This window comes from Notamacropus eugenii, chromosome 7 (genome assembly GCF_028372415.1).
Source record: "Notamacropus eugenii isolate mMacEug1 chromosome 7, mMacEug1.pri_v2, whole genome shotgun sequence".
NCBI classification, from domain to species: domain Eukaryota; kingdom Metazoa; phylum Chordata; class Mammalia; order Diprotodontia; family Macropodidae; genus Notamacropus; species Notamacropus eugenii.
Window position 1 is genome coordinate 49,617,013 of NC_092878.1, and position 16,078 is coordinate 49,633,090.

At 36.9% G+C, this 16,078-nt stretch overlaps 1 protein-coding gene across 4 annotated transcripts in view; it reads left to right on the forward strand.

Annotated features, from left to right (window-relative positions):
• Positions 1 to 16,078, forward strand: part of AKAP6 (A-kinase anchoring protein 6) — a 673,781-nt gene that overhangs the window by 490,854 nt on the left and 166,849 nt on the right. For all 4 annotated transcript variants that reach the window (XM_072623292.1, XM_072623290.1, XM_072623293.1 and 1 more), the window contains one exon: positions 486 to 634. In XM_072623292.1, the coding sequence (XP_072479393.1) occupies positions 486 to 634 (149 nt within the window). The remainder of the gene's footprint in view (positions 1 to 485; positions 635 to 16,078) is intronic.

Below are 16,078 nucleotides of genomic sequence, written 5' to 3' on the forward strand. Positions count from 1 at the left end.
CTTAGCAAAGTACCTGATATATAGAATGTGTTAACAAATGTTTGTTGACTTGATGAGGGAACTAAGCAAGTATGTTGGTTGGATAAGCATCTGTAAAAAATAAATGTTATATCCATGAAAATATGAACAAGAATATTATTGAACTTTCATTGAATTTTTATGTTGTCATACAGTGTTATGATCTCGGGGATTCTGTGTCATTTACTGTGTCTTTTGAGAGTTCATTCCATTTATTCAGGTCATATTTTAAGAGGAACATATATGGTTCAGATCTAAAGCAAAATTCTATAATACATCTAGCTGATCTTATTAAATCCAACCAGGAAAAGAAAGGTCTAATTATGTGGACAATTTCTGTGTCTTGAGTTGTTACCCACCAAAGCTCCCACCAAAGCACTCATTTGGAATGAATTCCTTCTGGATTAAAAGAGGGTTTCCTCTTTGTTTCTCTCTTTCTCTCTCTCTCTCTCTCTCTCTCTCTCTAGGCTGAGGTTCAGTTATGCTACCTGGAAGCACAAAGGGATGCTGTAGAACAGATGTCCTTAAAGCTGTACAGCGAGCAGTATACCAGCAGTAGCAAACGCACAGAGGAGTTTGCTGATATGTCAAAAGTTCACACAGCAGGAAGTAATGGGTATGGAACTATTCTTTTTATTGTTTTATTCTCACTGATCTCTACATTTTTACATGATTTCCCATTGGTAGGTGTTGTTAGCCAAAAGTTTTCTCCCTGGACGACAAAAAAATACGCAGAAGACTGGGTATTCCCCTTCCTCCTCTCCACCTTCACCCTCCAAAAATATAGAATAATAATGCTGAACTGAAGATTGTGAATGCTTTATCAGTCCTGGTCATCAAAACCAGAACTTCCTAGTATAATTCATTCATTGAAAAAGAACAATCAGCTGTCTTCTTGTAGGAGATAGATTTTTGTCCTCTCAAACACGAACCTTACTGTGGACTCACATTCTCCGGGGTATTAAACCTGCCATTTCACTAAGCATAATTTCTGGCATATTTTTCCTCCTCCTCTTTAACTTCCTGAGCTATTTAAAGGCCTCTTTCATGCCCTTTTAAAAATGCTAGAACCTTGTTGGAAACTTTGACAACTATCTGCTTAGAAATCATTTTCTTCAGTGACTCAGATAATTAATAATAGGTTACAGAGGGTTTCTGACTCTAGGCTACTCTTTCAGAGTCATTTCAAGCCCACTTGAATGAGAATGTATGAGGGCCTTTTGCCATGTAAAATGTGTACTCACAGTCACAAATGGAACCCAGACAGGCCTTTCTTGGTAGTCTGCTAAGACATTGCCATACAGGGCCATGCGACTTTTTCCTGTATGGCATTCCTTCTCTTTACCCCATATTTATATGTGGGCTGTCCCTCTCTCTGCTTGGAATTTTTTATTCTCCTCACCTTTGGACCCTCTGTCTCCCTTCAGGGATCAGCTTATACTTTATCTCATACATAATCCGGTTCTCAATTGAATGAAAAACAACCCAACTTTGTACCAGGTAATGAGCTAAGCACCAGTGACACAAATACAAACAAACCAGATAATCCCTATAATAGGAAGGGATAACATGTATAATGGACTGATGTCCAATGAAGAACTTTTGAAAATTGAAATGAATTTTAGCCTGTATTCTAACTATGAAGAAATTATGAGTGGTACTGCAACAATGCCAACCAACCATGGCATTTCCTTTATACATAAGAAATATTTTAACAGGGTCATATATTTATCTAGTTCATTTCATCCAACCCTCTTATTTTACAGATGAGGACACTGAGGTCAATCAATCAAGAAGTATTAATTAGCCCTGAATGTGCCAGGCAATATACTAAGTGCTGGGGATAGAAAAAAAAGGCAAAAGACAGTCCTTGTCCTCAAGGAACTTAAAATCCAATGGAAGAGACAACATGAAAACAAATATAGACAAAGGAGATAGTGTATAAGATAAATGGGAAATAATTAAAAGAGGGAAAGCACTGGAATTTAGAAGCGTTAGGGAAGGCTTCCTTTAGAAGGTAAGATTTTAGTTGGGACTTAAAGGAAGCCAGAGAGTTCTGTAGTCAGAGCAGAGGAGAGAGAACATTCCAGGCATGGGAGACAGCCAGAGAAATATGCCCTGAGTCAAGAGATGACGTGTCTTGTTTGCAGAATAGCCAGGAAGCCCATAACCCTGGATCAAAGACTATGTGTTAGGGAATGAGGTGTGAGAAGACTGGAAAGATAGAAAGGGACTAGAATATGAAAGGCTTTGAATGCCCAAAATAGAATTTTGTATTTGCTCTTAAAGGCAATAAGGGGCCACTGGAGTTTATTGGGAACGGGGAGAGAGGAATGATCTGACCTTCATTTTAGGAAAATCACTTTACTATTTGAATGGAGAATGGATTGGAGTGGGGAGGGAGTTGAGGCAGCCAGACCCACAGCTAGGCTGTGGCATGAGGTGATAATGGCCTGCGCCAGAGTGGTGGCAGGGCCAGAGTGCTTGAGCTACTTATTCAAAGCCATGCAACAATAAAAAATAAAGCACTGTCTGTCACTTGTGTCTAATACCCATGTCATACATAAAGTGAATTATTATGCTATTAATATAATAATAAAATATATAATAATAATATGATAATAAAATACAATAATACTATTGTTTTCCTAGGTCATCATTGCCATTACAATTCTGAAGAAACACCTAGTCTTAAATTAGAGATATAACCATTTTAAATATTATAGGTTAGCTGTGAAATAGCCATTTTACAGACAGAATAAACAAGGGGTCCTAATACATTATAAAATATAATTACTGGAGCACTTGAAGGATCTGTGATTTCTTTAGCAAGGGGGCCTGTTGGTGTGGGAATTTCTAAGATCGATGCAACCCTTTAAGAGTTAAAAAAGATGAGTCCTAGGGAGTTGCCTAAGGCAGTGAGAATCAAGTTACTTGATGAGGGGCACAAAGTTGGTGTTCTTTTCTAAGAGGTCCAATGGCATCATGAGGATGATGTCTTTTCAGTGAATTGGATTTAAGTGAGACAGGGCTATGCGTGATCATCAGCTTCACTATCTTCCCCACAATCTTCAAAGTCCAATGACACGACAAGTCTTCATTCATTTAAAGCAAACACTTTAACTACATAGGAAGGGCTCTATAAAGGCTGGAAAGATGAATCCATCAATTCTTACCCAAACTATTTTACATCATTATAATATGCTGAACATCAAGCACTTGTTAAGTACCAAATATGTGACAGTTACTATACTAGGTATTGAGAAACAAGTCAAAAGCCAAACAGTCCCTGCCCATAAGGAACTTACATTTCTATTGCAATATGTACATATATGGTATGTAATGGGTGAAAGGGGAAATGACTGAGGAAACAAAGGTTTGATTTTCCAAGCATATCAATTTGTTAAACAATCAATGCCACTTGCCCAACACACTGGGATCAGGAAAAATAGACAGAAGGAGATGGGGGGAGGCATTAACATCTGGAAGGAGCAGGAAAAACCTTCTAGAGAAGTTTAAACTGACTCTTGAAGGAGAGTAAAGGATTCTGATAGGTAAAGGAAAGGAAGGAATATATTCCAAACAGAGGGAACAACCAGTTCAAAAGCCAAGAGAGAGGAAATAGGGTGTCTTGTATGCAGCATGGCAAAGAGGCTAGTTTGATTAGACTGCACAGTATATAAAGGGGAGCACTATGTAATAAGACTAAAATGGTATATTGGGGTCATGTTATGAGAGAATTTAAATGCCAAACAGAGGAAAAACTCTTCTCTTTTCCTAGAGATAATAGATTCACTAGAGTTTATTAAAAATTTTAATATGGGAGGGATTTTCCCCTTCCATCAATATTGTTTCATATTTACTTTGCAAATATCTTACATTTATTGATTTATTTATTTCTCCTTAAGGAGAGGGACAATCTAATTTTTGTCTTTTACATGGTACTATGGTCAGCATAAAATAGGCCTTAATAAGTAAATTATTGGATTGACTGAGGTACAACTTTGAGTGTTTTTGAAAGCAGATAATCTGATAAACACTGAACAATTCAGTCAGACACCTAGAGAGGTTCTAATGTTTGGATGTTCAATGTTAGGTAAACATGCTCTATGTCTTGGTCTCTTTTTTAAAGGCATATGGTTCATGTTCAAATATTTGTTTTTGTCTACTGATTGAAGTAATTCTGAAATTTCATTTTTTCCTATTATGTTTTAATACCTCAGTAATTTTTTAACTTTTAAGTTTTAGTGAAGGTGCTGACCAGCATCAGTAGAGTTGTTTCTCACTAGAAGTTTGAGTAGACCTTTAAGTTCAACGACATAAGGAATTTCTAGTAAGAAACAAGATCTTTAGCAGTAAATATAAACTCCTGTCTTTGGCTTTAAATGGCTTTGTTTCTCAAACCTGAGCTCAATTTACTTTTCTAACTTCATTATATATTACTTCCTTCATTTTTCACACACAACACTCAATTTTTGCCTCTTAGTCTTTCAGTGGTAATTCCCATGGCTAGAACATAATGCCTCCTTATACTAGCTTCTAAGAATTCCCATTTTTCATCAAAGCTCAACACAAGTTGCACCTTTCTTTATCCATGTCCCTCGTCTCTTAGTGCTCTCCCCTTCAAATTTGATGTCTATTTATTTCGTATGGTATAGTTGGTAAACAAATGACTTTGGAGTTCAGAAAGCCTTAGTTCAAGCCCCACTACTGGCATCTATTGACTGTGTGACCCTAAGCAAGTCATTTAACTTCCCAGTACCCTAGGCAACTCTCTAAGTGTAGTTACAATGGGATCTCTTTCAAATATGAATTGGACTAGACGGCCAACCCTTCTGATCCAAATTTTGTGATTTCTAAGGTCCTTTCTGGCATCTCCAGATGAGGAAACTGAGGCAAACAGGGTTAAGGGATTTGCCCAGAGTTAATTATTACCACAGAGCTAATAAGTGTCTGAAGCCAGATCTGAACTCAGAAAGAGGGGTCTTCCTTGACTTCAGGTCCAGCACTCTACCCACTGTGCCACCTACCTGCTCCACTGGATGTGACTACTACCTTCCTTTCATCTGTTGCTCCAACTCTCCACCTACTTACCAAAGAGGAAAGAAAGAAAGAAATGCCTATTTATATACAAGATGCATGCCCTTATCCAGCTGAGTAGATGCTTAAGAGGAAAGATGTCCCCACAAGAAGGAAGGTCAAATCTTGGGAAGATGTTCAATAAGCTGTTTTGAAGCTTTTGCATGTTTTGCTTTCTTTTTTTTAAGACTTTTATGTATTTTTTTAGATAGTATTTCATTTTTTTCCCAATTACATATCATGACAATTTTTAGTGTTTATTTTTTTACAAGATCCTGAATTCCAAATTTTTCTCCTTTACCTTCCCTCTTCCAATGTGATATAGGTTTATACATGTGCTATCATGTAAAATATATTTCCATATTAGTCACAGTTGTGAAACAAGAGATCAAAAGGAAAATACCATGAAAAAAGAATAAAAAAATATGCTTTGATCTGCATTCAAGGTCCGTCAGTTCTTTATCTGGATGTGGGTGTGATTTTCCTTTGTGAGTCAACTTGTCTTGGATCATTGTGTTGCTGAGAAGAGCTGAGTCATTCATAGTTGATTATCACACAAAACTGTGGCTGGCAATGTGTACAATGTTTTCCTGGTTCTATTCGTTTTACTTTGCATCAGTCCGTACAAGTCTTTCTAGGTTTTTCTGAAATCTGTTCATCATTTCTTATTTATGCGCTTTACTTTCTCAAAATGCCTGTGTAATCTCTGATGTGTATATGAGTACAAACTTTAGGTCATGTTTTCCTATTTCCCCAAAGTCCTAGAGACTAAATACCATTCACATGCTCCTGAACCCACATTCCAAGGATCCAACCTGAGTTCTTGTTCTGGGCGCCACAAATCATAATTTTACCCCTAGGAATTGCTTAGTGAACAACGAGCATTGTTTTATAAAGTGGGTGTAGGTGAACTTGCCTGATCGCTTTTGTTTGAGCTCCTTAGGGTACTGAAGGCTGTTCATTGTGCAGCAATTTAACAGCCCATTGAAGAAAAGCTAACTATTTAAGACTAACTACAAAAGCTATCTCACCCCTTCTCTGCTTCTGTTTTCATACAGAAAGGCATTGTTGGAGAAAAGCATGTGGGTGAGGTTATTTGGGGTGTCCTGCCCCCAAGACTCTCTGCTCCCACTGTGAAATCCTTCATTCTGAGGCATTAAGAGCATAGCCTTTTAAAAATTATCTGCTCCAATGGCACATAAACTTTATAAACCTTTCCTTTTGTTATACAGAAAGAACATTGTTTTGGAAAGTAGATGTGGGCTTAGAGTGGGATTTCCAGGGTCTTCATTCCCTATGCAGAAATCTAATATGTTCAAAAGCAAATTCATGCATCTTTTCTTTTATCATTGTCTCTCTACAGTACCTACATAAATACTGAAAAGAGTGTGTGTGTGTGTGTGTGTGTGTGTGTGTATGTGTATGTCAATGTCTATTCTTGCCAGACTCAGAAACTGCAAGAAAAGTCCAGGAATGACTCAGATACAGTGACACACAGTAATAGTAATTCTATAAGGAGGTCAACTTTTTATTAAACTAAGCTATAGATTATCTATGAATTTCCATTCCCGCTTAATATAAATATAACATTCATGCAAAAGAGCGTATGCACAAATGGGTTATTTTTCTGTGCATTTTCTAAATGTGTAGTTTATTGTCAAGGGACCCATACAAAACTCCCCAACATGTTGGATGGACCCCTTTTGGAGAATTTATGGGGGGATTTGTACAAGAATTATAAGAATGAAAATTGAAGGATGAGTTACAATCTATACCATTGGAGGAAATAACCTCCCCAGTAAGACCACACAACTATCAGATCATGTTATATTAATTCATAGATATAGTCCTGTAAATATGAAGGCAGGTATAAAGGGAACCACAAAGGGATATGTGTTATAACTGCAATCACAATTGGCTTTTTCCATTTTTTAGATTTCTACGTAGAGAATGAAGACTCCAGAAATTCCACATAATAGTAACAGAAATATTTTTGCAACAAATTTTACATAAAGTTTTTATTGGCCAAGCCAGGCTTTGTTGTCTTAAGCCACATATATACACTCCATCTGCTGCAGAAGTTTTTATATAATGTAAACCAATGGGACGAAGAAAATAATTCCTCAGTGCCTGATAGAATGATGTGCTGCTGCTAAGCCAGCAGTGATTTTAAACACATTGAATTGAAGGAATTTTTGCTTTTTTATTTAATTTAGGTCAGTCTTATTTACCTCATTAATCAGTTATTTGCTTTGTTATCTATAATAGCATTTTCTTTTTTGTAAACCTAAAAGATTATTTTTCTGGGTGTTTTTTCTATTCCTTTAATTCCATTTTTAGCTCTCAAACTTTAAATTTTGCTATGTAATCTACTAAAAGACCTTCAAGATTTGGTGTAGAATACAAGGAAATATAGTTTTCCTTTAATTATCAAGTAAGTAAACTGAGGAGTAGAAAGGAATGATTTGTGAAAGTATTTGATGAAACTAGGAATGGAATTCTCATCTCATGGAGGATCTTTTATTGTTTCCTTCTTAATCACCCTCTCTATTCCTTTCCCTTCCCTCTGTCTCTCAACACACACACACATATTCACACACACTCACACACAGATACATACACACATATATACATGTATACATATGTGCATATAAATATACAAAGCACTTTATAAAATTTAAAACACAGTGAGAACAATGGATTTAAAATCAGCGAATTCCACGTTTTCTGTTTTCTACATGTCTGACCTTGGGTAACTCAAGAGCTCTTTGGATCTTAGTCTCCTTCTCTGTAAAGTAAGGATGTTAGGCTAAATGTGCTCTTTAGTCCCTTCTAACACTAAATCAATGATCCTAATAAATATAAATTATCCTCATCGTTGTTATCCTTCTCCTTATCACTGTCCCCTCTTGGTAGAGTAGAAGAGGCAGATTTTGATTTGTAGGACCTGAATTTGAATTCCAGCCCTAAAACTGTTGTTTTTTATTATTATTATTTGTTTGTTTTGTTTTTACCAAACTGAGCCATTTCACTTTTCTGGTCCTCATTTTCCTCCTCTATAAAATGAGAACAGTTAATAGGAACATAAATATATAGCTGGAAGGGACCTTTGAGTTTACTGAGTCTCAGAGCCTTAGAGCCCTCTTGTTTTACAAATGAAGAAACTGAGACCCACAGAGGTTAAGTGATATGCCCAGTGTGTTATAACTTGTAAGTGTCTGAGGCAGAATTTAAACCCAAGTCTTTTGGACTGCATGTCAAGTGACCTTTTGGCCTAACTATGCTACCTTTCCTTTGGATTAGAGGCCTCTAAGGTCCCTTCTAACTTTATACATATGAACCCTTTATGAAGATTTTATTCAGTTCCATAGTAAACTATATCTTTACCAAATTCTGAGTAGTTATTGTGCTACATATGGACTCAATGTCTAAATGATAATATTATCTGAATCTAGGAAAAGTCTCACCAAATAGAAAAATGCTCAGGATGATTGCAAGTCAGATTTGTGGTGCCAGCAAATTCAATTGTTGAATTAAAGTAGAAATCTAGGACTTTATTTTTTTGTCGAGTTGATTATCTGAACAGAATTCAGGCTGCCCATCTTCTTCTACATCTAGTCCATCAAAACCTTGAGGTTCTGACCTAATCAAAAAATAATCAGGAAATCCAATGAGAAACTACAGAAAGTGACTTTTTCTATCCCCAGATTTCTGCAGAAAAAGTCCAAAGTTAACAAGAAGCCCATAGGCAGTAGGAAAGGGAGCACTTCCAGCTTAGCTAGTACCAATGTGATGGGAGAAGGGACATACATAGTATGCAAAACTTGGTGTCTGAAGTCATCAAGAATGGTGAAATCCCTGAAAAAGCCCCAGAGTAGGCAGAAAGCCTCCAAATGGGGAGTTTGGAAGTCCCAAGGACAGCAGGAAGAAGACTAGTGTGAAGGTGCTACAATATTCAGACAGGACCAAGATCTTTAACACTTTACCCTGAGATATCAGAAAAGCATCTGAAGGTTCAAAGATTTATCCCTAGGAAGTAGAGATCAATGCAAGAACCCAGGGTATCCAATTAGGGCATATTTGGTGAAAAACAAAAGATTAAAAATAGTAGAAAATGTAATATATCGATCTCAAAACAACAGACCTGGAATTCTGGTAAAGAAGAGAGAACTTAAGAATCTGAAAACTATGATTAAAAAAAACTTAGACATTATATTACAAGAATCATAAATGGCAATTGCATAGATTGAATCAAAACGGAGGGCAAAGTAAAGATAGAAGGAATCCACTAATTTCTTCTTGAAAGAATTCCCAAAAGGAAAAATCCTGGAATGCCATAGTTAATATTCAGAAGTCTCATGTGCTTGTTTTTGTTTTATTTAAATGCTACAGCAATGCCATAGCCAAAACACAGAGTTTATCTATTAAAAAAAATACTATAGACCTCCAGAAAGAAGAAGTTCAACTAGTTAAGGAACTTTAGTCTGAATCACACAAGACTTGGTAGCTACACCACAAAGTGAAAGGACATCTTGGAATACAATATCCCAAAAAGAGAGGCTTACAATCAGTAATATCTTACCTTTGTAATGTGAGTGTAGTCCAATAACAACAATACAATAGCTTTAATGGAATAGAATAATTATTTCAAGTATTTTTGATGAGAAGCAGTTTTGAAATACAAACACAGAAATCCAAACAAACTTAGAAAGGCGAGGAAGGAAGGAGAGGAGTGAGTAAGAATTTCACACTTACCTTAAAGAGACAAAGGGAGATGACACACACACTCACACAGTTTGGTATATAGATACATGAAACTTATCAGAGATACTTAATGGGGTAAACAAGGAGAGCCTAACAGAGAAGATAAAAGCGGAGCTGGAATAATTACAGTCAAAACACACTTCCTAATCCTGAAAGAAGCATAGAAAGGGAAAGGGGGAAAAGCTAAAAAAAAGAAAGAACTAGAAACTGAAAGCATGTCTCTAAGACAGTTGAGGAATGACTGAACAAACTGAGATATTTGAATGTAAATGACTATTGTAGTGCTATAAAATGATATGAGATGATTTCAGAAAATCTTGGGCAGTATAAACTAACTGACCAAGAGTAAAGTTTGCCGAACCAGGAAAACAATTTATATGAGGAAAACCATATTCAAAGAAAAACATCTTCAAAAGACCTAAGAAATCTGATCAAAGAAATTATCAACTCTGTCTCCAGAGGACCTAAGATGAGGCATATTACCCACTTCCCGATAGAGAGGATACAAGATGTAGAGACGTTTTAGATATGAGCACTATTTGAATTAATTTTGTTGACAATGTTTATTTTCCACAAGTTTCTCTCTCTCTCTCTCTCTCTCTCTCTCTCTCTCTCTCTCTCTCTCTCTTTCTCTCTCCCTCTCCCTCTCCCTCTCCCTCTCCCTCCCCTCTCCCTCCCCTCCCCTCCCCTTCCTTCCTTCCTTCCTTCCTTCCTTCCTTCCTTCCTTCCTTCCTTCCTTCCTTCCTTCCTTCCTCTCAGTGGAATGGGGGAAGGCCACAGTTTCTGGGTTTTTTTTAAATGAACAATTCAGAAGGAAGCACAGATAAGCAGTACAGTTTGGATAGTAATATATGAAATTTATTATATACTTTAAAAAGCAGGCAGAGTGAAATTGAGATTCATAGTTTCATGGAATCTGCTTTCTGTGTTCTACTGTGCATATGGATTTATGAAAAAGCTCATTTTTGGTGATTAAGTTCAGAATTTAAACTTTTTAAAATATATAGCTTCAAACCATGGCTTTATTATTACTATTAAGGAGCATGATTACTAAAATATATATTTCATTTTAAAAAAGAGCACAATATCATTTTACTGAGACCTTAGTAAGAACTTTTTCTGGAGTAGTGAAATTGTGTTTCCGTGGTAACAATGCCACTAAAAAGATATATTGCTTTACATACATCCCTACATTGGGGGAGATATATGTCTTGTTTGGCAGGTATTGAACACTCTAATGAGCAATTATTCTTAGCTTTAAAAAGTGACCAAAAGTTCCCAGTGTTGGAAAATAGTATTATGCTAGTATAGCCAAGTGTTTTGTTTTCCCAAAAATCTTCCACTGTTGAAGATATAATGATGACCAACATACATAGCTATTCACTGAGTCTGAGGAGATCAGTGCCATGATGCCTATTCTGGCAGGTTTCCCTTTTTTGCTATTTTTTGGTTTGATTTTTTTTTTTTTACTAATATTGTTTAAGTATATTTTGATTTTATCTAAGGATACTTTTCCAATAGGAATTCTAATTTTTGTTGTAACCTCAGTAAGGGAGAATTCATCTCTTCCAAGTTCATTCTCATATTCTAATTTTCATAGCACCAAAAAAGTCCTGTAAAACCAGAAAATCTGGGAAGTAAAACTGAGACAGGAAATTCTCCTTGCTCTGGCCCACATCGTTTGTAAAATGCAGAGTGCATAGGAAAGGGCAAAAATTACAACTTACTTGCATGTTCAGTAGGAAGGTAACATGATGTGATAGGGCAGTTAGGTGGTGCAATGGGATAGAGTGCAGGGTCTAGAGTCAAGGAAGACTCCTCTTTCTGAGTTTAAATCTGGTCTCAGACATTACTAGCTGTGTGATCCTTGATGAGTCATTTAATCCTGTTTGCCTCAGTGTCCTCGTGTGTCAAATGACCTGGAGAAGGAAATGGCAAACTACTCCTGTATCTTTGCCAAGAAAACCCCAAGTGGGGTCACAGAGTCAGACACAACTGAAAAAACAACCTGGGATAGTAAAGGGTTAAATGACTTGCCCAGAGATACATGCCCAATATATGTCAGAGGCAGGACTGGAACCCTCACCTAAAGCCTGATAACTATCCACCATGCTTAAATCCTAATAATGTTTATAGAGGAATCTCATATACAAAAGTCTGTACTCAATTGTTTTTAACCAAAGAGAAGACTTAATTCCAGCAGAAAAAAAAGTATACATTTTTCTTTAGGCAGAGAAATGTCTCTGAATTCATAATCTATGTGCATGTATTGTACAGGCTACTCCATGTGTGCTTGTATCCCAAGAGCCCCCAAAGAGAAATGTTATTGACATGTGAAAGAGAAATAAGCTAAGTAAAATATTGCTTGATTAATGATCAAAATTGTTTCTCTCGATTAATTGAACAATAAAATCCACTGAATGACTTTAACCACCTAAGAAATGCTGTAATCACCCTGAATTCCACTGCCTCCAGCTAATCTTGTTGGTTTTGAATAACAGGGAGCAAAGTATCCCTTGTAAGTTAAATATATGTGTGCATGCACATGTACATAAATGCACATGGTTACTTTGGAAAGTGCTGCTACGAGTGGATTACAAGCATTTCCAATGTTTTAAATGGTGATGTTTTAAAATACAGTCCCCAAAGGCAGTTTTACTTCTAGAAAACTCTCTGTTGTACAATCTAATAGGAGAAGCGATATCACGGAAAAAGGAAATCCTCAAGTAATTTTAAGAAACACATTTTAATCCGTGATTAAAATTTTTCTCTCCCTTCTTCCTATTCCTCTTATCCAATTAAAAACAAATAAGTTTTATTGATATCATTTATTTTTCTATCACTTCATTATCCCTTCCTCTCCTCAGAGAGAGACATTCTATATAGCAAATCATATTTTTCAAAGATAAAAAGAGAGAGAGAGAAAGAAGAGGAAAAAATCAGCATAACAGACCAATGCATTGAAAAGTCTGAAAATTGATGCTCCATACAACATTCATAGAAGTCACAACTCTGCAAAGAGGTCAGATCTTTTTTTGAAGTTCTTTTGAGTTTTGCATCACTTCCTTTTGGTCTTTTTTTTTCTTGTGGTAGTTCTTGGCTCCACTGTTTTCATGGTTCCACATCACTCCTCATCAGTTCATGTAGATCTTTCCACGATTCTCTGTATTCATCAATTCATCCTTTCTTACAGTGCAATAATATCCCATTGTATTCATAGACCACAATTTCCTAGTCCAATTGATGGGTGTCTACATTGTTTACAATACTTTCAGAGAAGGGGCCTCAGAGGACTTCTAATCCAATCCATATCTAAAAATAAAACCTCCAAACCCCTGTCTAGTGCGTAACTGATAAGTATTTATTTATATGCTTTTAACCGAAGACAGCTAAGGAAAGAGGACCCACCACCCTTTGGGATGAACCACCCTGAACACTTTTTTGTTGTTGTTAAGTTATTGTTGGACTTTTCATGACTTCATTTAAAGTATTCCCAGGGCAGAGTAGAAGGGTATTGGTTGGTTGGTGTCCTTTGTTCTAGAAGAGGACCAAAATGATATCACAATGTTAGAGTCAAGTTTCAGTGTTTCTGACTGTGGCTAATCAGATCAATTCAAGCTTGGAATGCTCTACCACAGGTTGGGCATAACTTGTCCATGTGAATATTTGGGGTGAATTCTCTAAATTTGCACATCTTACGGTTCAAAAGAAATATTTCCATCCTGCTTTCCTCAAAGAACACAGTACCCTTTCTAATGTGGGCACACCATGCTGAACAGTCCTGTGCCAGTGTCTCCCATGTCACACAATCAATTCCAAAGTTCTTAAGAGAGACCTTGAGAGTGTCCTTGTATCCCTTCTTTGGACCACCGTGTGAGTGCTTGCCTTGCGAACGTCTTCCATAAAAGAGTCATTTTGGCAAGCGTGCATTTTGCATTCAAACAACATGGCCAGCCCATCTTGAGTTGTGCTCTCAGAAGCAGAGTTTGAATGCTTGACAGTTTAGTTCAAGAAAGGATGTGTCAGTGTCTGGTATCTTATCCAGGTGATCTTCAGAAACTTTCTAAGGCAATTCAGATGTAAGCAATTCAGTTTCCTGGCATGGCATTGGTATACTGTCCAGGTTTCACAGGCATACAAACAATGAGGTCAACACAACAGCTCTGTAAGACTTTCAGGTTGGTAGTCAGTCTAATACCTTTTCTCTTCCATACTTTCCTTCTAAGCCTTCCAAACACTGATTTTACTCTGGCAATGTGTGTGTCAACCTCATTGTCAATGTGTACATACCTGGAAAGTGTACTACCAAGGAAAGTGAACATATCCACAGCATTCAAAACTTCTCCATTTTCTGTAATAGAGCGTTCCATGTATGGTTGGCGTGGTGGTGGCTGATAGAGCACCTGTGTTTTCTTGGTGTTAATTATCAGGCCAAAATTGGCACAGGCAGCAGAGAATTGATCCATACTTTGTTGCATCTCAGCTTCAGAGGCTGCACTGAGTGCACAATCATGTGCAAACAGAAAATCCTGCACCAACACTCCCTCCACTTTGGTCTTGGCTTGGAGCCTTTTCAAGCTGAAGAACTTACCATCAGTGCGGTAGGTGACCTTGATCCCATGTTCATTCTCATTGAAAGTATTTGACAACATGACTGAAAACATCATGCCAAAAAGCACGGAAGCAAGCACACAGCCTTGTTTCACTCCTTCTGAATGCTGAATGCTATCTCTCCTTAACACAGTGTAAGAACACATCAGCTTTCATGGTGGTTGTGTCATGCTCTTGACAGTGGCACTAGCTGTTGATAATATGCCTCATATTCTGTTCTTGTGCCATTGATGTTTTGAATCTGACTATTAGACTTTACATTTATCCCTATTCAATTTCATCTTATTTTATTTGATACAGCATTACCTAATCTTCCCGAATGCCAACTTTTCAACCTTATTGTCTAGTGTGTATTCAATTAAAATATACTTCCCATGGCTTCTGCCACTATTATACAACCTACCTGAAGCACTTTCAGGCTAGCATAGAAAATGGCTTTTTCATATCAATCCTCACAAGTGATCGAGTCAGTTGTTCATTAGCTATTTTATCTAGCATAGCTCTTAATTATGTACTGTCAGGACCAAATGAAGGCACCAATGTGTAGGGAAAAAAATTGACATACATTCCAGAGGAAGACTGACTGCAGGCTGAGTAGGAAAATGAACCAAAATCTGGATCAATAAAAGTCCCATTTCCTTCTCCTATTTTACCTCTAATCAAAGTGATTCTGTGATACTTCTCACTTTCATCTATTCCCAACACTCACCCCAATCCGTTGAAACATACAATTCCTATAATATTTTGAATTCTGTGTTATCCTATAATTTTATACTGCAATAATGCAACATTGGCAAGCATTTTCTAAGATTCCAAGCCTTGCCATATGATTATTTAGCTGTTATGACAGTCTTATGTTTTTCTCGTATGTTTCTGGCAAAGTTTGTATACTTGGATAGAGGTGAATTACGCAGGGTGGAACTTTGCCTTACCTCAATGAGGTGGTTATTGACATACTGTGGTGTGAAATACTCTGATAAGGTTCCCCACCCCAAGAATATCAAGCCTTGTAGTATTTCTTTAAATTCTACCCTTCAAAACTCATTCCGTTGGTTCTTATGTCGCTGTCCCCTGTTTAAATGCTACTATTTCTGCAAAGAAAAAAAATTAGTAGAGAAACAGGGTTCCAGACCTGTGCCTATTATTTTATCAGCGAAAAACATCTGATTGATAAGATGTATAGTCTTAGAGAAGGGCTTCCTAATATGGGGGTCCATGGGTTTCAGGGGATCAATGAATTCAGATGGGGAAAATTAGTTTTACTAATCTCTAACTGAAATTTAGTATTTCCTTCAACTATATCTTTTTAAAAGCATTGTTCTGAGAAGTCCATAGGCTTTATAAGGTTGCCAAAGGAGTTCAAAGACAGAAAAAAAGATTAATAACCCCTATCTTAGAGGATTACCTAAGTCACTGAAAAGTTGAGTGATTTGTCCATGATGACACATAGTATGTGTTAGAGAAAGGAATTAAACTCAGGCCTTTCTGATTGCCAGGCATACCATAGTGCCTCTTTGGGAGGTTTGGTAAGAACCGTTGGTCAGGAAAACATTGTGCTTTAAGTTTTCAAGCAGGTTTTGATGAGGGATGGATGGGCAAGGTCAGA